This window comes from Chrysochloris asiatica, unplaced genomic scaffold (genome assembly GCF_000296735.1).
Source record: "Chrysochloris asiatica unplaced genomic scaffold, ChrAsi1.0 scaffold00144, whole genome shotgun sequence".
Lineage (NCBI taxonomy): Eukaryota > Metazoa > Chordata > Mammalia > Afrosoricida > Chrysochloridae > Chrysochloris > Chrysochloris asiatica.
Window position 1 is genome coordinate 3,240,592 of NW_006408662.1, and position 26,246 is coordinate 3,266,837.

General features: G+C 43.2%; 1 protein-coding gene across 1 annotated transcript in view; it reads left to right on the top strand.

Annotated features, from left to right (window-relative positions):
• Nucleotides 1-928: 928 nt before the first annotated feature.
• The window catches only part of MYLK4 (myosin light chain kinase family, member 4), a 96,069-nt gene continuing 70,751 nt past the window's right edge, over nucleotides 929-26,246 (top strand). The window contains exon 1 of the mRNA XM_006870579.1: nucleotides 929-1,078. Within this exon, the coding sequence (XP_006870641.1) occupies nucleotides 929-1,078 (150 nt within the window). The remainder of the gene's footprint in view (nucleotides 1,079-26,246) is intronic.

Genomic DNA, 26,246 nt, shown 5'->3' on the forward strand with positions numbered 1-26,246 from the left:
CCAGGATTACTCCTGTATTCCTGATCAAAGCCAAACTGACTGTGCAGTCTACATGTAGGGTGGACACCAGATGTATACCTTATTTTACCTAAGGGGACATGCTCACTCACCAAGTAAACTTTTGCTTCCTTCTTGCTGTTTTTTTTTTTTTTTTTTTTAATGTTAAGACATAATTTATTTTTGATAATTTGTTTCTTCTGATTTTATCATTGATAATTCAGAGTACCCTAATTACTGTTTTTTTTTTTAAAGTTTTATTTTTAAGTTTTTATTGTGATGCTTCACATGGGAGAACATCGGTTTCTACACTCATCGTTTCATTGCAATGATTACAGTCCCCTCGGGGCATCATGATTCAACAGTATTTTCTTCTGTTCCCTCTTTTTTTTTTTGGATGTACACAAAAACACTCTGGAGTATATAATCATTTAAACAACCCAAGGGCACATTCTGCAAGCTTGCCTCCTGGCCGCCAGCACACAGCCTTTCTCTTTCCATGAGTCTAGAGTCCTCAGCAGCTCCCTCTCTCCATGTCCTCATCTCTGCCTCCATCTCTGGTGTTGCTGCATCTCTGGATAGGGTCCCACATTCTGCTTATGCTTGCTTTTGTAGAAAAATATGAAATAACAACAAAATTTTAATGATCAAATTCAGTGCTTGAAACTCAGTATTTCTCTTCTTAATTTTAGATATTCTCTCCAGCTTAAGTAAAAGAGACTTCAACATTCTCATCAATCATTTTCCCAAAAAGTCAAATAGGTAAATAAGTAACAAATACTTCCTTTGTTTCTTTCTTAACAGCCAAGAAAAAGGGGTACTCCAAAGTCACGGGTGCTCAGTGATTTACATCCCAGAGACAGCAGCAGATGCAAGGCACACTCCAGCCACTAACCTAATTGGCCTCACCTCCAAGATGCTAAAGGTGACGATGCCAGGGCCAGGGCCAGTCAACACCCGCTACAACAGTGCCCGACTCGGGCAAGTGGACTTTTGTCAGCACACGGAAAAGACAGAGAAAGTGAAATGTTTGCTGGGGGAAAATTCTGGTGAACAGGATTCAAGGTCTGGAAAGAAGGAGGTAACTGTGTGTTCATTGAGTGTTGCTATTACTGTTAGTGTCATGTAGTTGGTTCTGTCTTCCTTATTCATTGTGAATAAGGAATATTCAGTGAATAAGGAAGACCATAGAAGAACTGATGCTTTTGAGTTATGGTGTTGGAGGAGAATGTTGAAAGTGCCACGGGCTGCCAAAAGAACCAACAGATCTGTGTTGGAAGAAGTATAGCCAGAATGCTCCTTGGAGGCCAGGATGGCCAAACTTCGTCTCTCATACTTTGAACATATTGTCAGGAGGGACCAGTCATTGGAGAAAGGATATCATGTTTGGTAAGGTGGAGGGTCAGAGAAAAAGAGGAAGACCCCCAGCGAGATGGATTGGCAAAATGGCAGTATCGATGGGCTTGAGCGTGGCAACAATTGTGAGGTTGGCCCAGGACCAGGCAGTGTTTCGTTCTGTTGTGCATAAGGTCGCTATGAGTCAGTACCAACTCAATGGCACCTAACAACATCAAGTTGGTTCTGATTCATAGCTATCCTCTGTAGACTCTCCTAGGCTTTAAATCTTCGAGGGAGTAGAAAGACTCATCTTTCTCCTTTGGAGTGGCTGGCAGGCTGGAACCACGGACCTTGCGGCCACAGTCCTGTGCCTATTAGAGGGAGCTACAGGGCTCTTAATTTAGTGTTAGCACTGGTCTAAAGAAGTGTTAGTTGCACATTATCTCATCGTATACTGTATAGACATTTATTAGGTCCTCTTCAAATTGTATTTTGCCCTTGTTTGTAGAATTAAAGAAAGTTTATGACCAGAAACATTCCCCTTGGGTCTCCCTGAAAGCTCTTTGGAGAAACTGTCCATCTGAGCTTCGGTAAGTAGTTAAGAGGGCTGTGAGACAGCGTCTCTGAATGTAGCCTACTCCGCATTGCTTACTGCTCAGAATCCAGGAAAGCAAACTTATGGGGACTCACACTGAAGGAGAAGAGTTTAAAGGGGTGCATTTGGACTTGATATTCAGAGAAGAACTGCGAGGGCCACAACTTTGCTGCCGAAGAAGCTCCTAATTTCTGCAAGACAGGAGCTCATCGAGGGATGAGCGGCAGAGCTGTTGAGCAGGTGGCTGTGTTCGAAGCAAGGGATGAGCATGCAGTTCTGCAGTTCATGGATGGATTGCGTGTGAGAGCCACAGCCTCATTTGTGCACTGTGGGCCCTGAGCCTGTTCTGGGGCCTGATCTTTGGGAAGTTACTAATTTCGGCTTTGGTTGCCGTGTCTGCTTAATGGGATGATAGTAGCTTATATCTTATAGACCAAAAACCCAATCAAGTCGATTCCAACTTACAACGATCTTGCGGAGAGTTTCTGAGGCTGCAATTCTTGGTGGGAGTCCTGGTGCGGTGCTGTAGGATGAACACTGGACTGCTATCCGCAATGTCATTGGTCAAACCCACCAGCTGCTCCTTGGAAACCCTACACAGTGTTGCTATGAGTTGGAATTGACTCGTCGGCACTTAACAACAATACCAAACCTTTATGGGAGCAGATGGTCTCACCTTTCTCCTTCGATGTGGCTGGTGGATTTGGCAAAGCCAACCAATGCCTAAGCCTGTTATCAGACCAATGCCTAAGCCTCAGTGCCACCAGGGCTCCTTACACTAGGGTTGGTATGAAAACAAAGTGTGATAAAATACATAAAGCAGTTCGCACCGTAAGCATCAGCATAGTAACCATTCAGTCAGCGTTGGCCATCCTGGTCATCATCATCAGTACCCACCCCGTCTTGGCTTAGTCCATTCCCGCTCACTCACCCTTACACGTGGAGTTCCTTACACAGGCAGGCTTCACTGCATTTTGCCCACGAGTGCATCATTGTTCTGAATTTGTTTGTATCGTTCCTGAGACAGTGTCTCTTCAGACTACTCACCGTGCATGCCCATAACAAGCACCAATGATATTTCGTGGGTGGACTGTTGTCGTTGTTAAGTGTTGTAGGGTCGGTTCCAACTCACAGCCACCCTTTATGGCGTTTTCAAGGAGCAACTGGTGGGTTTGAACCACTGACCTTGAAGTTAGCTGGCCAATGCTGAGATCTATTTAAGTTAAGTGAAAGCGAGGATAGTCCCTGGGTGGAGCAAATGGTTAAGCACTCAAATATCAGCAGAGAGACTGGACGTTTAAACCACCCAAGGTTACCTCAGAAGACAACCTGGCGATCTGCTTCCAAAATGTCATGGCCTTGAAAATCCCATGGAGCAGTTCTAACTCTGCTCATGTGGGGCCGCCGTGAGGTGGTGAAGCACAGACAACACACGAGATTGAGGGGGCACAGCAGAAAGCAGAGAGACCTAGGAGATTGACTTACGTGAGTGTACATTTCTGTCTTGTGCACGTTTAGAATTTCACAGAAAAACAAAACAAGTTAACAGTGAATTTTATTTGTGTGACTGTGAGCATAGAGAGGCATTGTCCTCTGGCACTGGTATGTGGGAGGGCCCGGCCTGAAGTCCCAGAGTCAGTCCCATAGAAGTCATAGGCATCCATGTGCATTTGGTGATGGTCATCATCAGACAGTCAAGATAAAGACAGAATGACGGCACTAAGAGTCGGCTGCCTGGCTAAATGGTGTCCTGCCTGCCTGCCTGCCGGACTTCAGCTAACCCTTTGTAAAGCTTTTGGCAATGTTAAAATAGAAAACCGATGCTTAGGCTTCCACTCTAAAAGCCAGGAAATTCTCAAGAGAGAAAATTTACCACAGAAAATTACCAAACGTGGATGATAATTAAGGGGCTTTTAGTTTACATCCTGGTACAGGCTTTATAGCGTTTCATGCAAGAAACCAGGAATTCAGCATCTCTCTATTTGGAACAAGGACTCATCGTGTAGCCATTGGATCAGCACTGCACTGCGAACCACAAGTCCTGTGGCTCCTCAGAAACCGTATACAGGGTAGCTATGAGTCGGAACCAACTCAACAGCACTTAACAACAACAATAGCAATGATTTGGGACAAACATGTTTAAGCACCCTCTTAAATAGTTGGGTAGTTAGCGGGTTTGGTCTTGATCTGTCCTTTGAAAGAAACCCTGACAGCATTGTGAATTAAGTGTCGGATGCTAACTGCTAGGCCAGCCTTGGGAACCCACCATCTGTACCTGTACAGCTCAGCAGTCTCAGAACCTAAAGGAGCTGCCCTACCCCACAGGGCTACCATGTGTCCGTTCAATGAGGGTGGGTTTGGTTATGCTCCTTGAATTAGTTTCAACCACAACCTAAATGAAAGAAAAAAAGTACTGACTTCTATTAAAAACAATAGGGTTTAAACAATAAAGAATAAAGCGCAATGGCTCTGTAGGATAAGTACTGAACTGTGAACCACAAGGTCAGCGGTTCGAGCCCACCAGACACTCCAAGGGAGAAAAATGAGCCTTTGTGCTCCCGCAGAAAGTCTGGGAAATATTGGCAGAGTCGCTCTGAGTTGGAACTGAGTCGAAATGGCATTTAACAGGAGCAGCAACAGTGAGTGGGCACTTACCAACAACAAAGAAAGAAAATCCATGTTAAGTGGGGTAACTGCAACACCCATGGGCTCCTCAAATGTGGGAAGTGTGCAACTTGACTCGCTGAGCTGTATACACCAGTGTTGGGGGAACCCCTGAGGGACTGCGCCCTCCCTTTCAATCTCCTCCTTAAATGTTGCTGGGTTTCTTTGTTGTTGTTACTGATTTTGTTTGCTTTTTTTGGTAAGCGCTTAACAAATGCTTTTATTCACTTATTCAAGCTTATTTTAAGCACTGATTCACTGCTATTCATTGTGTCTTTTTTTTTTTTTTTAATGCTTTATTGTGAACTATGGAATAATTTACATGGGAAACATTAGCTTTACATTCATCCTATCGTATATCATTTCAGTGCCATGGTTACAATCCCCTCCATACATCATCAACCAACTAAAGGGTATACCCTGCAAGCCTGCCCCCAACATCCCTCCCCCTGGTCTTCAGCACACAGCCCCTCTTCCTCTCTGGATCTAAAGTCCCCAGCTGCTCCATCGCTTCACGTTATAGTCTCTGCCTCTGTCTCAGGCATCACTGCTTCTCTGGGTAGGGTCCCCCACTCCGCTCTTCTCCATTGATGGTCACAGGGACCTCTGCTCCTAGACTGGAAACTTAATCACTCCCTTCCTTGCTATAAAACGTCTACTTTTACATTTCCAACCCTCACAATCAGTCCTGATAATAATTATTCACTATTGTATCATAAGTGATCCATCTGCATTTCATTTCATCAGCCCCGCCTAGACAGATTGGATACTACTCACTGGAGATTCTGCCTTCCTCCTGGCCTTATGGCTCTAGGTTCCCTCTTGAAAGCTTGTAAACCAGTCACTTCTTGCCTTTGTAGCCGCCCCCCCCTCCATTTTGGGTAGCCAATGTCCAAGTTGCCCATCCCTGTCTACTCTGTGTGGAGGGGGTGGGAATGATTCTTGCCGTAAAGATTTGTTTCCTCTTTTGAGCTACTGCATCCATAGGTGTAGGTCAAGTTCATCAAATTGTATCGGATTACTCTTTTTTTCCTCTTCTTTATTCTTCTGGTTGAGCTCTGATCATCCAGTCATTGAAGCCACATCTGCAAGTGTGGGTGTTTTTGTGCATATGCCCTCTCTTTTTATCAGCTGAACACTTCACTCTCCACATTGTAGGGCTTAGCTCAACGCTTCATTGCTGTTTTTCCCTCACTTCCCCTTATCGGTGACAAGTGTGGTCACCAATCAGAGCGTGTATTCCCACTGAGTCTTAGTCTTGGAAGGGGGTTTGCACTGAGGGGACCCGACCACTTGCCTTGCAACTTGTTTGTTTTTGTAGAAACAGTCCGTCTGCCTCTACTGTTTGTATTTTTCCGGTAGGTCTTTCTTTCAAGAAGTATCCTCTGTTCTTCTAGCCGTTCCAGGCTGGTCTGCTCATCCTTTCAGGTGGAAATTTCCCATCTCTGGAGATCTGGATATGGTTTAGGCTTCTACCTATAGTCTTATGTATTGCAGAGGCTCCACATGAAGCCTCCTTCCCTGGCCACGTTGTAGCTCCATTTTAGGTATTCCAATCAGTTATAGGCAGAAGACGGACTTACAAGCTTTCTATGGTGATGTTTCTGGCTTTTCCTTTCTCTCCCCCCTCCAGTGTCTATTTTATAATAATTCAAGGAAAACCGAGATTCAAAAGACAGCTAAGCATCTTAATATTATTCCCCCCTTTTCCCCATTCCAACCATGTCTCAATCTCTGTATCCCAGAGCCCTGTAGTTCCAAGGTTGTGCATACATCATTCTTTACCTCTGTCCCACTTAGTCCATTCAAACCTACCTAATTGTTCTCCCATCTGATTTGTTCTCCCATTCCCCTCTCCCTTCTTGTATATTGCCCCCCTCCCCAGCACCCAAACTGTCCTGTGTCTAATCCCTGCCCTGTGCTCCACCTTCCCCTCCCTTCCCTTACCCACCTCCAACATCCCAGCAATCAACAAAGAATTCTCCCCAACCCCCTTTAGTATGGGTTCTTTTTCTTAGTCTTTTACAGTAATGCTCCTATGCAGTATGTCTCTTTTTGTGACTGACTAATTTCACTCAACATAATGCCCTCAAGTTTCATCCATGTTATGCGGTCGCTTGCAGCTTCCTTGTTATTCTTCAAGGTAGCATAATATTCCATTGTGTATATGTACCACAGTTTGTTTATCCATTCTTCAGTTGATGGGCACTTTGGTTGTCTCCATCTTTTTGCTATTGTAAATAGTGCTGCTATGAACATTGGTGTGCATATATATTCTTGTGTTGTGGCTCATTTTTCTTGTGGGTAAATACCAAGTAGAGGAATTGCTGGATCGTAAGGTATTTCTATATTCAACCTTCTGAGGAAGCGTCATATTGCTTTCCAGAGAGGTTGGACCATTTTGCAGTCCCACCAGCAGTGCACGAGTGTCCCAGTCTCTCCACATCCCCAACAGCACTTATTGTCCTCTACATTTTTCATCTTTGCTGTTATTGTTGGTGTGAGATGGTATCTCTTTGTTGTTTGGATTTGCATCTCTCTAAGGCTAATGATCTTCATATGTTTGTTGGCTGCCTGGATCTCTTCCTTAGTGAAGTGTCTGTTCATGTCCTGTGCTCACTTTTTAATTGGGTTATTTGTCTTTTTCTTGTACCTCCCTCTTCTCTTGAAAGAAGATTAGCTAGTCATAGTGGAGAAACTGTGGGGCCCTGAAAATCCTTTCCTCTTAATCCCTGGCACTCCAGTGACATAGAAGCTTTGGTTACAGTTTGTTTCTAGAAGAGCATTTTAACTTCTCTCGAGTCCTGGGGTGGCACTGTGGGTTAATGCACTGGGCTGCAAAGTCTGTTTGAACCTCAGGGTCATCAGTTCAAACTCATTAGCTGCTCCTCAGAAACCCTATACAGGGTCACTATGGGTCGGAACTGACTCAATGGCACTTAACAACAACAGCCTCAAAAAGTGTGGTGCTGTAGGATAAGCACAGAACTGCTAGCAGCAAGGTCAGTGGTTCAAACCCATCAGCCATTCCTCAGAAATTCTACACAGGGTCTCTATGAGTTGGAACTCACTTGACAGCACATACCAACAACAGTCCCAGAGTGGGTGGGATGTGGTGGTGTTTAGGGTTTAGAATGAGTTGGTAAGTCACATGTAAGTATATAATAAAAATGAAAAAAAATCATAACTATATATATTGTTTTTGTTGTGAAGTGCTGTGGAGTCAGTTCTGACTGATAACAACCCTGTAGAGGGTTTCCAAGGAGCAGCTGGTGGGTTTGAACCACCGACCTTTCCCTTAGCAGTGCAGCGCCACAGCAGGACTCCCAGTGGCTACAATTTGGGAGTCTCCATTGCCCCAACAGGTTCAGTAACTTACTTGTTGTTGATAGGTTCCAATTCATAGGGACCCTGTGAACAACAGAACAAAACACAGCCTGGTCCTGCACTGTCCTCATGATTGTTATTTTTGAGCCCATTGTTGCTGTCACTGTGTCAATCCAACTTGTTGGGTGTTAGGACCAGGTGGGATGCAATACTCTGATGGAGATACTGCGGCACAGACCAAGGCAGTGAGTTTATTATATACACATCTCAAGGGGAGGTGCTGGGGGCAGGGAAAATAATAACATCTGGTGTTATTGATGCATGCAGTAAGTGGGACTTTATCAGAAGAATGTAGTTGCTAGGGAAACAGATATAGGGCAGCTAGATGTTTTAGCAGACTTGAGCTGAAGGTCATATAAGGAAAAGCCCTTGCAAGTTCCCTGTCCCCTGAGGCAGCCCTGCAAGTTCCTCAGTGGAGCAAGTTGACCTGGGAGCAGCCCGATTTTCTGGACTACACTGTTCAGTTGCAATGCTTTGGTTAAACTACCCCCAAGTCTGAGATCTTCAGCTCAAATCACTCCCAACAGTTGGGCCTTTTTAAACTTTTTTTTTGCTGACCCTCCACTTTTCTAGGCATAGTGTCTTTCTCCAGGCATTAGTCCCTCCTGATAACATGTCCAATATACAAGAGACAAAGTCCTGCCATTCTCGCTTTTAAGGAACATTCTGGCTGAACTTCTGTCAAGACAGATGTACTGTCCTGCTTGTTCACAGTGCTTTCATGATTCTTTGCCAGCATCATAATTCAAGTACATAGAGTCTTCTACAGTCTTTCTTACACACTGTCCACTTTTCACATGCATATGAGGTGCTTGAAAATATCATGGTTTAGGTCAGGCGCATCTTAGTCCTTAAACTGACATCTTTGCTCTTGACCACTTTAAAAAGGTCTTGTGCAGTAGATTTGTCTAATGTAATACTTCATTTGATTTCCTGACTGCTGCTTCCATGAGTATTGATAGTGGATCCAAGCAACATTGACGTCTTTGCCAACTTCAGTCTCTCTTCCATTTATCATGATGGTATTTGTTGGTCCAGTGGTGAGGATTTTCATTTTGTTTACACTTAGGTATGATCCATACTGAAGGCTGTGGTCTTTGATCTTCATCAGTAAATATTTTAAGTCCTCTTTTCTAACAGAAAGTGAGGTTTTTGTCATCTGCATATCACAGGTTGCTAATGTGTCTTCCTCCATCCTGATGCCACACTCCTTTTTATAAAATTCAGCTTCTTGGATTATTTGCTCAGCATACAGATTGAGTATGAGAGGACATAACCCTGGCATACACCTTTCCTGATTTTAACAATTCCATATCCCCTTGTTCTGTTCTAACAACTCCCTCCTGGTATATGTACAGGTTCCTCATGTGTACGATTAAGTTCTGGAATAGACATTCTTGGCAATGTTATCCATAGTTTGTTATGATCCACAAAGTTGAATGCCTTTGCATGGTCGATAAAATGCAAGTAAACACACACTTTTCTGGTAGTCTATGTTTTCAGCCAAGAGCCACCTGATATCAGCAATGATATCCCTAGCTCCACCTTTTCTCCTGAATCTTGCTTGAATTTCTGGCAGCTTCCTGTCGAGGTACTGTTGCAACTGTTTTTGAATTATCTTTAGCAAAATTTTACTTACATGTGATATTAATGATACTGTTTGATAATTTCCACATTCTGTTGGGTCATCTTTCTTTGGAATTGGAACAAATATGAATTTTTTTCCAATTGATTGGCCAAGTAGCTGCTTTCCTAATTTCTTGACACAGAGGAGTGAGTGCCTCCAGTGCTGCATCAGTTTATGAAAGCATTTCAATCTGCATTTCGCCAGTTCTGGAAATCTTGTTTTTCTCCAATGTCTTCATTGCTGCTTGGACTTCTTCCTTCAGTACCCTCAGTTCTTGGTCATATGGTACCTCCTGAAATGACTGAACATTGACCCATTCTTTTTGGTAAAGTAACTCCATGTATTTCTTCATCTTCTTATATGTTTTTAGCAACATTCAATATGTTGCCCCTAGAATCTTTTAAAATTGCAAGTTGAGCCTTAAGATTTTTCTTCAGCTTTTTCAGCTTGAGAAATATTGAGCATGTTCCTCCCTTTTGGTTTTTAAACTCCAGGTCTTTGCATTTTCATTATATTTGTCTTTGTCTTCTCAAGCTGCCATTTGAAATGTGCTGGTCAGTTCTTTGGCTTCCTCATTTCTTCTAGTTGCTTTAGCTTCTCAATAAACTCAAGAGCACGTTGCAGAGTCTCTTCTGACATCCACTTTGGTCTTTTTCTTTTTTTCCTGTCTTTTAAATGAACTTCTGTTTTCTTCCCATATGATATTCTTGATGCATCCCACAACTCTCTGGTCTTTGATCATTAGTATCTAATGGATCAAATCTGTTCTTGAGATGGTTTCTAAACTCAGGTGGGATATATTCAAGGTCACATTTTGGCTCTCTTGGACTTGTTTTAATATTCTTCAATTTCAACCTGAACTTGCATATGAACAACTGATGGTTTATTCCATAGTTGGCTGCTGGGTATGTTTTGGTTGATGATTCAGAGCTTCTACACCATCTCTTCCACAGATGTAGTCAATCTGATTGCTGCGATATCTATCTGGTGAGGTCCATGTGTATGTTGTTGTTGTTATGTGCCATGGAGTCACCTTTTATATGGTTGAAAGACAATAACAATAAGTAAATTATTGGTCTTGAAAATTTTTATCATTTGAGCTTCAACATAATTTCTCTCACCAAGACCATATTTTCCCACTATGGACCCTTCCTCTTTGTTTCCAACTTTCACATTCCAATCATCAGTCATTATTAGTGCATCTTGACTGACTGATCAATTTCAGTCTGAAAAAGTTGGTAGGATTGTTCAGTTTCATCCTCACTGGCTTTAGTGGTTGGTGCATAAATTTGAATAATAGTGGTATTAACTGGTCTTGCTTGTAGGTTTATGGGTATTATCACAGATTGTGAGATTTTCTTTTTGACAATGAAGTAACTCACTAGAAAGACTCAAACCTCAGGAAAGTGCTATACTTAAAATTGTGGTCTTATTATAGTAAAAAGGATACAAATGAAGAGCCATACAGAACAAGGTCTGGATTCTCCCCCCTCCCCCAACACACACACACACACACACACACACACACATCACTGTCTGTAACCAACACCGAAGTTCTGGAAGCTTCATGTCCAGAGAGCTTCATGGACACTTTGTCTGGTCTGTGTATTGAATCATGGCCCATATGGTTGAGCCTAACCTTCACCACTCCCGCTGAAGGTGGGCTGGAATCATAAGGTGGGTCTCTCCAGCATAGTTAGTCCCCACCAACAAGAGTTGATTCAGGAACATAAACTCTCAGGTATGGTCTGGAGCCCTGACAAAGAGCATAGGCTCCAGCCATTGTAGAAATCCTGGCGTGTTAGAAGTTGTCTCTCTGAGACTCACCCAGGTTGTTGTGCGAATCAGAAGTCCGTTCTCACTGATGAGGAACTTTGCGCAGCACTCCTGTGACCCTTTGCATGCAGAGTAGATGTGCTCTGTGGGGTTTTCGACATTGTGACCTTTTACAAACACATTGTCAGGACTGTCTTCCAAGGTGCACCTAGGTGGGTTTGAACTGCCAATCTTTGACTTTTAGTTGAGCCAAAAGTTCACGTGTGCCACCCTGGACTCCATCAGGTTAATGCTCAGAAGCCAAGGACAAAGATAAAAGTATTTGGGCAAAGTTAATGGTAAACCTCATTCTGTTTAATATAATCACAAACATATGCACACACACATGTTCATGCATGTACACACACACATGCTCACACATGTGACAGATCACGTTCTCAGACAACTAGACTTCCAATCTCTCCTTCAGCTTCATTTGCCTCCTTCTTCCTCCCCCATAAGGAGGCCTGGTGGTCCTGTGGTATGGGTGTTATGTTGCTAACGGCACTAGTTGCTCTGTGGCAGGAAAATGAGACTATCTGCTCCCATAAAGGTTTACAGTCTCAGAAACTGTATGTAGGGTCACTGTGAGTTGGAATCAATGTCACAACAGTGGACTTGTTTTTTTTTTTTCTTTTGCTACCCCTCCCCCCCATATGCTACACATACACACCTACTTTTATCCCCAAGATTGCTGTTTCCTGTACTCACCAAGGGGTCCTGGTGGTTAAGGCCTCAGCAGCGGCTAACTGAACCCACTGGTGATTTTCAGTAAAGATTTATAGCCTTGGAAACCCTATGGGGCAGATCTAATCCATCCTGTAGAGTCCCTATGAGTCTGGATCAATGACAGTGGTTGGTTGTTGGTGCTCACCCACTTGCCCTCTGCTTTCCCCACCGCCCCTTCCTGTACTCTCCTAGCCAGTCCTCCAGAGGAGCTCATCCAGGCCATGAGAACGTGGACCATTATTCCACACAACACCGCCCACTATGTACAAGTGCAGCACTGCAGGATAAGCACTGGACCTCAAGGTCATTTGAACCACAAGGCCGATGGTTCAAGCTTACCAGCCGCTCCTCAGAAACCCTATACAGGGTCTCTATGAATCAGAAATGACTCAACAGCATTTGATGAAACACTGACATCAGTTAATTGTTTCTGGTTGGTCTTACATCTCTGCTTTATGTCCCAGTGTCCTCCCTGGTGAGGACTCAGCATCCCCACTGTTACTGAATTGATCCCAGCTCATGCTGACTCTGTAGGATTTCCAGCTTTGTAAATCCTTATGGGAACAAAACATCTCATTTTTCTCCCATGGAGCAGCTGGTGAGTTTGAACTACTGACTTTGTGGTTAGAAGTCTAGTACTTATCCTACAGGGCCACACCAGAACTCCAGTGCTGTTATTAAGTGTCATCGGGTCGGTCCTGACTCATAGCGACCCTGTAGAGTTTATGAGGTTTTTACATCTTTGAAGGAGCAGAAAGCCTGACTCTGTTGTTGTTGGTGTTGTTAAGTGCTATTGAATTGGTTCTGATCCATAGCGATCATGTATAAGGTTTCCAAGGAGCAGCTGGTGAGCTTGAACCTCCGACCTTGCAGTTCAATTTTACTTTGCAGTCCAGTGCAGTAACCCACAGCACCACACCAGGACTCCAATAGTGACTTTAATAGTGACTTTTGACAACCAGGTTTGAATTTTTCCCACCAGGGGAGTAAGGGGTCTGTTGGGGTATAGAGCATGGCTCTAAGAGAACCTGATTCTTAGCACTCTGGTGTGGATACTCTAAAGACCAGACAAAACACAGTATTTACCATCAGGATGCATGATGGCATAGTGTGGGCCACAGGGTCACAAAACGTGACTTCCTCCTTTCATTGCAGTGGGAATAGGAGGGGGCACTTCCTGACTTGCTGTCTGAGCGAGGAGCCATGCTCATGACTGTAACTGAGATCTCAAAATAACACGATTGAGGGTGGAGGTTTGGGATTTTTACAATTGTGTTTGCCTACCCCCATCCCTTTGGTCCTCAAGGCAAAGGCAGGAGACAGCTCTGGGCTGGAGACCCACTGCCTTCAGAGAGGCCAGCTACAATGGCGCTAATTGTTCTTGACCTGGTGACATGTGCACTCATGTTGGAGCCAATGACCTCCAGCAGGCCTTGCTAGGTTCTGCACCTGTCTCCCACCCATCACACATGGCCACCGCAGTTTTCCTTTTAAAGAGACAGGTTATGTGTGGATTGTGTAACTGGAAACCTCCATTGCAGGACAGGAATGCCTGCAATTTGGTGACGCCTGCTGTTCAGAGCTGAGCGGTGGCGGTGGGTGCCTGGAAACATCCCTGTGCTCCACAAGGGCCGAGAAGAGCCCAGAAGCTAGTGACTGACACAGCTGCTCCCAGAATGGCGTTCTCATTTAGAAGGAAAGGAATTTGGGTTGTAGGGAGCTTGTGCCTTGCGTCTTCATTTCTCTGGCGTGTGTTCCAGTCTCTGATGACCCGGGGAAGCCACGGACAGGCTGCAGCTCTTGAGGAGGCACAGGTAGTACTGCTTTTAACCAAGGCCGACCATCATACCTTACAGCTCGGTTCTGATGTTTCCAACCAGGGAGTGGTGCGCACCCAAGGACCTGGAATGCATGCCTGGTTCATCCTTGTGGGTCTTGGAGGGTTAGGATAATGTTAGCGGCATGTAGCACAGCTCAGCATTTCAGTGACATCAACTCTGAGGGAGACTTCCAACCATTTGTGATGAGTATTAAAGCTGGTGATCTACTTTTATTTGAGTTAAGGATAATGTCAACAGCTCTTCTTTCTTCTATTTCTTGTGTGACTTAACTATTAAAGTAAAATAAAACAGAAATAACACTTCCTTTTCCCTCACTGAGAAGTCCGCTGCAGAGACAGCACAGGAAGAGCGCCCCCCTCTTCTGTGAAAGCGACCTACTTTGCGGTCTTCTCTGCACTCTGCCTTTGGACAATGACCCGGCAATGCTTTTCGGGTGATATCGGAGCTATTACAGGAATGGAATTCAGTCGGACAAAGAGAACTCTGAGAGACGAATTTGGATTCTAAGGAATTAGCACTTTCTAAAAGAGAGTATTCATCTCTGGGAAAACCACTCTCACCACATTTCTAATTCTTTATTGGCTAGATTATGATGTAATTATTTTTAAAACATTAGAAGATGGTTTAGCAAATATAATAAAAAGCAATAATAGAGAATCATTGTTCTTGTCTGAAGGTAGGTGTAAAGCAGTGCTCTAAATCTTGTTTCCTTATCATCTCCTCTCCCCAGGAAACATTTGTTCTGGTTGTTCTTCCCCGGTGACATTTTAATACCACAGGTACATATTACTAGTGATGTTGTTGTTAGGTGACATTGAGGCACAAGAGAAGGAAACACTGCCCAGTCCTGCGCCATCCTCACAACTGTGACATTTCAGTCCACTGCTGTTGCCATTACGCCAGTCCATCTCATTGGGGGGTCTTCCTTTTGTTTGCTGACCCTCCATTTTACCAACATGATGTCTTTTTCCAAGGACTGGTCCCTCCTGATGACATGTCCAAAGTTTGAGAGATGAACTCTTGCCATCCTGACTTCTAAGGAGCATCTGGCTGTGCTTCTTCCAGCACAGATTTGTTTTTCTGGCATTCATGGTACTTTCAATGTTCATCACCATAATGTGTGTGCATTGTAACACCACAATTCAAATACATTTATTCATGCCTGAGCTTCCTTATGTATTATCCAACCTTCATATGCTTATGAGGCGACTGAAAATACCATGCCTTGATTCAGACACACCTTAGTCTTCAAACTGGTATCTTTGCTCTTGAACACTTAAAAGAGGTCTTTTGTAGCAGATTTGTCTAATGCAAAACGTGGTTTCATTTCTTGACTGCCACTTCCATGAGTGATAGTGTGGATCCAAGCAAAATGAAGACTTTGACAACTTTAATCTTTTCTCTGTTTATCATAATGTTATTTATTGGTCCCATTGTGAGGATTTTTATTTTCTTCCCATTGAGGTGTAATTCATATCGAAGGCTGTGGTCTTTGATCTTCATCAGTAAATATTTTAAGTCCTCTCTGCTTCCAGCAAGCAAGGTTGTTTCATCTGCATGTGGCAGGTTGTTAGTAAGTCTTCCACTAACATGCCAATGCCACATTCTTTTTCATATAATCCACCTTCTCGGATTACTTACTCAGCATACAGATTCAGTTAACCTTCGTGCACACCTTTCTGATTTTAAGCCATTCAGTGTCCCCTTGTTCCGTTTGAATAACTGCATCCTGGTCTAAGCACAGGTTCCTCAAAAGCAAAAGTGTTCTGGAATACCCATTCTTTGCAGTGCTATTCATAGGTCGTCAAGATCTGCATGGTCAAATGTCTTTGCATAGTCGATAAAGTACAAGTAAACATCTTTCTGGTATTCTCTACTTTCAGTCAAGATCTATCTAACGTCAGCAATGATATCCCTAGTACCATGTCCCCTTCTGAATCTGGCAGTTCTCTCATGATGTTTTAGAGTTACCTTCAACAAAATTTTACTTCCATATGATACTAATCGTATTGCCTGATGATTTCTGCATTCTGTTGTGTCACTTCTCTTTGTAATGGGCACAAATATGGATCTCTTCTAGTCAGTTGGCCACATAGCTGTCTTCCAAATGTCTGCTCATAGATGAGTGAGTGCCACCTTAGTTTGTTGAAAGATTACAGTTTGTATTCTGTCAATTCTTGGAATCTTCCTTTTTGCCAATGCTTTCTTGTACTTTTACTTCTTCCTTAAGTAGCATCAATCTTGAAGTGGTTGAACATTGACCATTTCTTTTTGGTACAGTGACTCTGTATTCCTTTCATCTTCTTTTGATGCTTTCTGCATCATTCCATATTTTGCCCATGGTGGTGGTATGCCTTGGAGTCAGTTCTGACTCATAATGACCCTGTATAGGATTTCTGAGGAGTGGCTGATGTTGAACCACTGACCTTGTGGTTCAAACCAACTTTGTGGTCCATTGCTTATCCTACAGCACCATACTAGTAAATCTTTATGGAAACAGAAAGCCTCATCTTTCTTCTTCAGAGCAGTTGGTAATTTTGAACTGCTGACCTTGTAGTTTGCAGTGAAACTTCTATCCTTCTACATTAAAAAAAATGCTATTGAGTTGGTTCTGACTCATGGTAACCCTGGATAGGGTTTCCAAGAAGTAGCTGGTAGGTTTGAACTGCCGAACTTGAGGTTCGTAGTCTAGTGCTGACCCTACAGTGCCACACCATTTTGCCCATAGAATCCTTCAATATTGCAAGATGAGGTGTGAATGTTTTCTTCAGTTTTCAACTTGAGAAACGCTGAGTGTGTTCTTCCCTTTTGGTTTTCTAACTCCTATTCTTTATACATTTCATTATTATACTTGACTCTGTCTTCTTGAACTGACTTTGGAAATTTTGTTTGTCTCTTTTATTTTCTCATTTCTTCTAGATGCTTTATCTTCCCTGTGCTCAAGAGCAAGTTTCAGAGTCTCTTCTGACATCCATTTTGGTCTTGTCTTTTTTCCTGTCTTTTTAATGACCTTTTGCTTCCTCTATTATGTTTTTGATTTCACGCATAACTCTTCTGGTTTTCCATCACTAGTGTCTAATGAATCAAATCTGTTCTTTAGATGGTCTCTACATTCAGGTGGTCTAATGAATCAAATCTGTTCTTTAGATGGTCTCTACATTCAGGTGGTCTAATGAATCAAATCTGTTCTTTAGATGGTCTCTACATTCAGGTGGTATACATTCAAGGTCATGTTTTGGCCCAAGTGGACTTAATTTTAATTTCCTTCAGCTTTAGCCTGAATTTACATATGAGCAATTGATGGTCTGTTCCACAGTCTGCCCTTGGCTTGTTTGGGCTGATACTGAGCTTCTCGATCTTCTCTTCCCACAGGTGTAGTCAATTGGATTCCTGTGGCTTCCACCTGGGGAGGTCCAGGTGTTATGTTTTTTATAAAAAGGTATTTGCAATGAATAATTCATTGGTCTTTCAAAATTCTTTCAAAAAGCCAGGGACAGCCTGTAGTCAAAAATACTTGTACAAATAGTGCAAATCAAGTCTGTGTGGTAAGCTGATGGCTAGCATACTTGATAACAGAATTCTAAATGTAGTTGACCAAACATTGTCCCTGAACCACTTTTCTAAGTCCTTGTGCAGGTTGTCTCCTACATGCACACATACACACTCACAATATGAAGGGTTACTGTAAGGGTCAGATGAAACACGATGTGTGTATGAAGCTGTTTTGTAAAGTGTAAAAAAAAAAAAAAAATGCATGCTAGTCCTATTATTAGCAAATTGTTCCTTTATGTGCTTCAGAATATCTTTCTGGCAGTAGTCCAATTACAGCCATAGTCTGTGTTATTAGTCTAAGTGATCTTTCCTACTTCACTTGCGGTTTTTAATTAAATAAGGGAAAGTGTCTGACTGGTAATCCCTTGACCGGGTGTAAGCAGACATGTGTAGACCTTTACTAGAGTCCCTGGCTAGTGGCTGCCTCAATTTGGGGACTCTGAGGGATTCAGTTCTATGGTATTTTCACAGTGAATATACATTGTGAATAGTCCTGGCCTGGTGATGTAGGTTAATGCGCCAGACTGCAAAGCCGTTTGAACTGCAAGGTCGGCAGTTTAAGCTCACCAGCTGCTCCTCGGAAACCCTAAACAGGGTCGCTATGGGTCGGAACCGACTCGATGGCACTTCACAACAACAATAACAACAACAACATACATTGTAACTCAAATATTGGAAACTTCAGAAGCCTAGATTTTGAGGGACTTTGTTGTTTGTTGGTGGTATTACTGTTGAGTAGGGGCCAACTCATAACAACCCTACACACAGCCGAACAAAACACTGCCCGGTCCTGTGCCATCCTCAAAATTGTTGTCGTGCCTGAGCCCACTGTTGCAGCCCCTGTGTCAATCCGGCTCACTGAGGGTCTTCTTTTTTTTCAATGACCAACCATGATGTCATTGCCAACCACGATGTCCTTTTCCAGGGACTGGTTCCTCTTGATCACGCGTCCAACGTATGTGAGATGAAGTCTAGCTGTACTTCTTCAAGAGGTCAACTAATCCAAGTCCTTACTTGCAGGGAAAAAAAAAAATACAATCAAAGTCCAGAGGAGACTAAATGTCTCGCCTAAGACCTACGAAATGTTGTTGTTGGTAAGTACCATTGAATCTGTTCAGATTCACAGCGACCCGAGCGGCTGGCAGGTTTGAACTGTCAGCCTTGCAATTAGCAGCCCAGTGCTTATCCTACAGTGCCACCCCAGGATTCCCTATGACATGCAGGGAGAGTATATGCATTCCTAAAATCAGTATTTCTCCCAGGCAAGGCCTGCCCCACCTTGGCCTGCTCCCTACGTACTTGTTGGCTCAGAGAACACCTCTCCATTAAGGGGGCATGGCTACAGCCATGGGCAGAACCATTATAAGTGGTGAGTGGGGCCTTCGGACAGCAGGTCTACCTCATCTGATGGTTGGTCCTAGGTCTTGCCCCTACCCCATGAGTTTTATACCTGCCTAGGCCCTCTGGAGGCCCCCTGACCTTCAGAAAATGTCCTGTTTCCTATGCTAATTCACCCCTGGGACTGGGTTCTGAGCAGGCAAAGCTGGCTGAAAGCAGAGAATACCAGAAACCTGTTCACTTGTGTCTTATCAATAACACAAAGACTTTCATCTGTGTGGATCATGACAAACTTTGGCTAACATTGCAAAGAATGGGTATTCCAGAATATTCATTGTGCTCTGGAGTAACGTGGACATCAACCGAGAGATAGCTGTTCAAACAGAATAAGGAGCACTGAATGATTTAAAATCAGGACAGATGTGTTCCAGGGTTGTATTTTTCTTAGCAACCCTTTACAGCACTTCTGAGGAGCAGCTGGTGGGTTTGAACTGCCTACCTTGTGGTTTGCAGTCCAGCACTGACCCTACAGTGCCATACCAGTATATAGGATATTATGTATGCATATGAATCCTAAAGACCAAACATGATTCTCGTCTGTAAGACAAATACTTGAAACCTAAAGACATTCTCAATTTCACCAATTAATGATCACTGATGGTTTCAAAGATAGGAAAAATCTGATGAAATCACATTATTTAAATGGTAAACATACGATAGTCTTCAGTCTGCTAAATGCTCTTACCTTTCAGTTTGCGTTGGATGTACATCCATAGAAATACTTTATGTTAATGTTTCCTTTCAGACTTATTGGCATTGGCATCTTAAAAACCGATAATGGCAAAGATTAGGTTTTGTTTCTTCCCAACTTTCTAGAATGAGCATGTTGAATTGAAATGATAATATAAAAAGCTTTTATATTCTTCTAAAGCTGTTTTGGTAATTTACCTATTTTAGTTATGTCTTTATTTTGGGTCCATTTATTTGTTTTTCTGTTTAACAAATTCTATGTAAATTGCTGTCACTGTAAGTCAGACCCCTTTGTAAGCAGTTTGCAATATGAACTGATTTAAATCATCCTGGCGTAGCACTGTAAGGTAAACACTGGAACTCAAGATTGGCAGTTCAAACTCACCAGCCACTCCTTGGAAACCCTATGCAGTGTCACTATGCGTTGGAACTGACTCGATGGCACTTAACAACAACCACAATCTTGAAAGTGAAGTACTTCTTTACTGACCTGTGATGACGTTTATTGTGTTCTGGACACTGTGCTAAGCCTTTACACACAGTATCTCAGTTAATCCTCAAAGCAGGCCCATGAGGTTGGTACGGTAATCACCTATTTTACAGATAATTAAACTAAGGCTTAGAGAGGTTAGGAACTTGTCCAAAATTATGCCACACTATTAGCGTACAAATTGGGCTGCTAACCTCAAGGTCCACAGTTCAAAACTACCAGCGGTTCCGTGGGAGAAAGATGAGGCATTCTGCTCCTGTAAAGATTTACAGCCTCAGAAACCCTGTGCAGGGTCACTATGAGTTGGAACTGATTCCATGGTACTTAACAACAACAACAACAAATTAGCTAGTGGGTATGAATTGGGCTGAACTACAAGGTCAGCAGTTCGAAACTACCAGGTGTTCTGTGGGAGAAAGATGAGGCTTTCTGCTCCTGTAAAGATTTACAGCCTTGGAAACCCTGTACAGGGTTGCTATGAGTCGGAACCGAATCCATGGCACATAACCACCACCACCATTAGCGCAGTGGTTACCAATCCAGCTGGGAACCGCAAGGTCAGCAGTTTGAAACTACTAGCTGTTCAGCAGGAGAAAGATGAGGCTTTCTGCTCCTGTAAAGTTTCTATGAGTCGTCCAGACACCACTGCACATAACCACCACCACCATACAGTTTTGATGAGGCGCTGTGGGTTAATGTGCCAGACTGCAAAGCCGTTTGAACTGCAAGGTTGGCAGTTCAAGCTCACCAGTGGCTCCTCGGAAACACTATACAGGGTCGCTATGGGTCGGAACCGACTCGAAGGCACTTAATAACAACATAACAGTTTTGGGAGCCCTGGGGTGGTGCTGTGGGTTAACACGCTTGACTGAAAAGTCGCTTTGAACCGCAAGGTTGGCGGTGCAAGCTCACCAGCTGGCTCTCGGAAATCCTATACAGGGTCGACTGGACGGCACACAATAACAACATACATACATTTTTGAGTGGATTAGCTTGCACAGCATAGTAAGCCTATAGGACAGGAATTATATTTACTTATTTGTGGAAATTTTAATTCGTCAATTTATAAAATTGAAACATTGTTAATGATTGGAAAACAAGCCGTTATCACTAATGCATTTCTAAGGCTTGTTTGCGTTGTCTTCATATGATGTGAACTTTGTTTCACGTTTGATGATTTTTTTTGTGTGTGTCAGGTGTCGAGGCGGGGGAATGTTGCATGTCTGATGTCTTTATACAAACGCATCCAGACTATCTGTAGACAAACCTGATAAAGGTTCTAGCCAAGACAAATCAAGTTTCTTCTATAGAAAGTAAGGCTACCCTGCCCTCTAGTGGTAGGAAATTGCAAAGACCTGGCAAGAGCGCAGCAGGTTCATCCTTGAATTGTTGAGATCTCAGCCGGGAATTAATTAGCACAGCCAGCTCTACCGTGAGCTCCGTGGCTCCCCAACACAGGCGAGACCCGGAAAGAACTAAGGAGTCCCTCAAATATATAATAACGTTTTGAGAATGACAAACTAAGTGCTGTCTGTCAGATTGTTGTAAAATACTTTTTGTTTTCAATATACAATTCATATTGAAATGTTTCTACATTCTTAGTACTTTATTGGTAGTAAGTAATTGAACCTTGACTGTGAAATGAAATTTACTTTACACTAAATGCAGAACAGGAAGGTGGATAAGTCTAAGATTATTTTTTGGAGGTTTTATTTAAGATTATTTTATGGAGATTTTATTGTATGAGTAGAGTTTTTGCAGGTTTATCTATTAAAGTGTTTTGTTGTTCCTGTTAAGTGCCATTGAGTTGGTTCTGACTCATAGTGACTGTGGACAGGGTTTCCCAAGAGCCGCTGGTGAGTTCGGACCAGCCAATGTTGTAGTTCAAACCGACTTAGTGGTCCAGTGCTTACCCTATAGTGCCACGCCAGGACTCCTGTTACCTAATTATAGAATATTTTGTCATTTTTATTGTGCCTGTGTTCATTTGAGACCAAAGACATCAACTCATTTCTGTTTCTTGTGACAATGAGCATAGCATTTAGCTGGTCTCAGGCTCTTGGGCTGAGAAGGTTTTTCTTGTTAATGGAAGACAGATTTTTGCAATGCACTGGACATCTTTTTCTGAAGCTCAATCTCTTTCCTGCTTCAAGTCCTGCGTAGCATAGTGGTTACGAATTGGTCTGTTAACCTCATGGTCATCAGTTCAAAACTACCAGCTGTTCTGCTCCCGTAAAGATTTACAGCCTTAAGTCTTAACCAACTCCACGGCACATAACAACAACAATAACAACAAGGGAATCTTGAGTCCTGGGGTGCTATGAGTTGGTATCAATTAGATGACATGAACAGTGGAAATGGTTTCTAATTAGAGCCATGACACAAATTCTGAATTCCTTTTAGAGTCACCCAAGAAAGACTAAGGAGCTCTGGTAGCGTAGTGGTTACGAATCGGGCTGCTAACCTCAGGGCCAACAGTTCGAAACTACCAGCGGTTCCGTGGGAGAAAGATGAGGCTTTCTGCTACCGTAAAGATTTACAGCCTCAGAAACCCTGTACAGGGTTGCTATGAGTCAAAACAGATTCCACAGCACATAACAACAGCAATACCAAGAAAGACTAACTTAATTTGGGCACAGATTTTGGATTACTGTGTATATTCCACCCTGAGATAGTTGCTGTTTTATGTGTGAGGCAAATGGATCTTCACTAACAACTCGCATGTTTCAGGGCTCTTCAGCATTGCCTCACCTGGGAGCTGGTGTCCCAGGCCCCACTCAGACCTGGAAAAAAGGAGGAGTATGTGTTCCATGAGGTTCCTAGGTGATTCATGCACACATTAAAGTTTGAGAAGCATTAGAGTATTTGTCACCTCCTGTAACTGAAAATGAAGGATTAAATTGAAGTTCACTGTAAAAAAAAAAAAAATGCTGAAAGAAAAAATAGGTTGACATTTGCTACCTCACCTGTAGATACATGCTTGTGTGTTGTTGGGACAATTCTGAATCATGGTAATTTTATAGAACAGAATAGAACTGGAGCAAAATGCTAGCTCTTGTCTCCCAGTGAGCTAGTGGGTTTTGAACTGTGGGTTTTTCAGATAGCAGCCAAGAGCTTAACCATTGTGTCACCAGGGGTCCCTGAATATATGCTAGCTTGAGTAACATTTACGGAGTCTTGGTGATACAAGCTTTAAAGCGCCTTATTGCTAACTAAAAAAACTGGCTGCTCTGCGTAAGAAAGTTATGGCAGTTTGCTTGTGTAGAGATTAAAAACAGAGCAAAATAAAAACACAAAAACCAACCTTATTGTCCCTGAATCAATTTGGACTCATGGCAACCCTATTTTAAAAAACAAAACAAAACAGACCCCCACTGCCACTGACTCACAGGGGTTCTGAGACTGTAAATCTTTCTGGGAGCAGAAAGCCTCAAAGTTTTCCTTCTCCAATCTCATCTTTCTCCCACCAAGCAGCTGTTGGATTAGAACCACTGGCCTCACCGTTAGCAACCCAACGCCTAACCCACAGTGCCGGCTTGGCTCCATAAAGATTGCTGTTGTTTTTGGTTAGTGCCGTCATTTCAGTTTCCACTCATAGTGGCCCTGTATAGGGTTTCCAAGAAGCAGTTGGTGGGTTTGAACTGCTGACCTTGTAGTTTGCGGTCCAGTGCTCATCCTACAGTGACACATCAGGAGTTCCTTCAAAGTCCTATGGGGGCAGTTTTAGTGTGTCCTATAGGGTCATTAAGGAGCTTTGGTAGTGTAGTGGTTATGAGTCAGACTGTTAATCTCAAGGCTAGCAGCCGTTCAGAGAATGAGAGCGAGAGAAAGAGAGAGAAAGAAAGAGTCAGTCGAAACCAACTCGAAAGCACTAAACAACTGCAACAAATACATATATATATATATATATATATATATATATGCTGTCCAGTTGGTTCTGACCCATAGCGACCCTGTATAGGGTTTCCAAGGAGCAGCTGGTGAGCTTGAACCACCGACCTTGCAGTCAAGTGCATTAACCCGCAGCGCCACACCAGGACTCCCATCTATCTATATATATACATGACGGTGCTTCAAAATGCTGAAGGGAAAATGTATTTAAAAGATAATGGAGCTTTCCCATGAACTCTGCAAAGCCTCCTCTTACACGTGTACGTGTTTACGTACCACACGTAAGGAGTGCTGGTGGGGTGTGTAGGGTAAGCACTAGGTAATTAACCACAAGGCCGGCAGTTCAGACTCCTTGGAAACAATACAGAGTTGCTAGGAGGTGGAACTGACTTGAAAGCACTTATCAACAACCATCAAATATATAATCAAATCAAGTATATATAATTATGTGTGTTGGATATAATGGATACATATTTTTTCCAGGGGTTTCTCAGGCTGTTCCTTGGAAACCAGGCTGTATCCTTCCCTGAACATTTTAAGAGCATATTTTCCTTGGTAACATAACTGTGTCTAATAATGGTTCCTTCTGGTAGGCGTCCCAGGCAGACAAACTGCAGAACTTGCACTAGACAGGTTAGGTCCACGGGGTGAGAGACCGGGAACGTCTGCCTCTCTCCCCTTCCCCCACCCCCTGAAGGACTGGGACAGAGGTATGCGCAGGGGCTGAATGCGCTGGGCTGTAAAGTCTGCTTGAACCCGGAGGCCTGCGGTTCAAGCTCACCAGCTGCTCCTTGGAAACCCTATACAGGGTCGCTACGGGTTGGAACCTGACTCGATAGCACTTAACAACAACTGAAAGCCAATAGGTGCTGGCTGCAGGATGACCTCTTTCTAGCTGGGTTGTAACCACAAGCTGTTGTTGAGTATCCACATTGGCCATTTCAGGATAGCGTTTGGCTCAGACTTCCTTGGTCACTGGTGTTCGGGTTTGGGCTTTGCCATTTACACCAGGCATGCCACGTTGACTCGGAGCAAAGGATGTGACGTGGTGTGCGGGCACTCTCTTATGTCTCAAGGATGTTCCCGACACTGTTCCCAGCACTGCTTCTGTGTTTCTCAAGCTCTTGTTGGGGGGTTCCTCCAGGCTCCTAGCCCTCCTGGAGTTGGGGATCTGTGCTTCCACATGCCCAGTGCTCCTTCTGCATCTCCAAATGAGCTTCTATGTGGAGATCCGAGTTGGCAACTGAGAAGCTGGGGATTATTTAGTCCAAAAGAAAAAAAGAGTAAACTGTGACCCATTTGGCCTCTTCTTCCCTCACTGAAGTTGCTCTTTAGTTTGTTGTTGTTGAACTATCAGCCAAGCATTTCTTCTTCCCCATCAATTCTTAACGTGACAACGCCTAGTTCCTCCTCTCTTTTCTTTACCATCTACTGAAGGGGAGTTCCTGAAATCCGAAAAGATGAGATGGAGGATGCAGGACCAGACGCCCGTTTCTGTCAACTAGCCAGGATTGCCCTATGTGAAAGTCAGGAAATTGAAGACAGACCTTTTAAAAATAGAGGCACAAGACAGGAGATCATCATCACCTTCTTTTTACCTCCAGATGGAGAGTGTTATCTTAGAGGCTGGGACAGACTCCAGAAGCTGGGGTTCAAATCCCAGCTCTCCCATTTGTTAACCATTGCACTTTGGGCAAACACCCAGCCTCACTGTGCCACAGTTTCCTCGTCTGAAGAATGAGGCTGACGCCCACAGCTTGGATGGTTCTTTGTACTGCGCAAACGCTGAATTACTTAGCTGAATTACTGAGTTTCTTCCTCCTGTTGTTTGTTTAGTCTTTCAGGTCTCATTGGTCTCAGCTGAATTCATGAAAATTGTGGAAACCATAGTTTTATCTCCACATCTCCATGATAACTTTTTTTTTTTTTACTTTTGCATCAGTTCTCTCACTACTGAAATCAGTAATGTTCTGTTGGATTGAAAATTTGGTCCTTTCATACTCAGTAGACTCAAAACCCTTTTTCTGATAGAAGGCTGGATTCTTTCACAGTTTGGTCTGAAATATAGCATGTAGTTTTGCATAAATGGCATGTAATATGCATAAGATATGGGGTCCTGGTATGGTGCTGTTGGATAAGCACTGGACTGCTAACTGCAAGATCAGTCATTCAAACACACAAGCTGTTCCTTGGAAACCACCCTATACAGGGTTGCTATGGGTTGAAACTGAT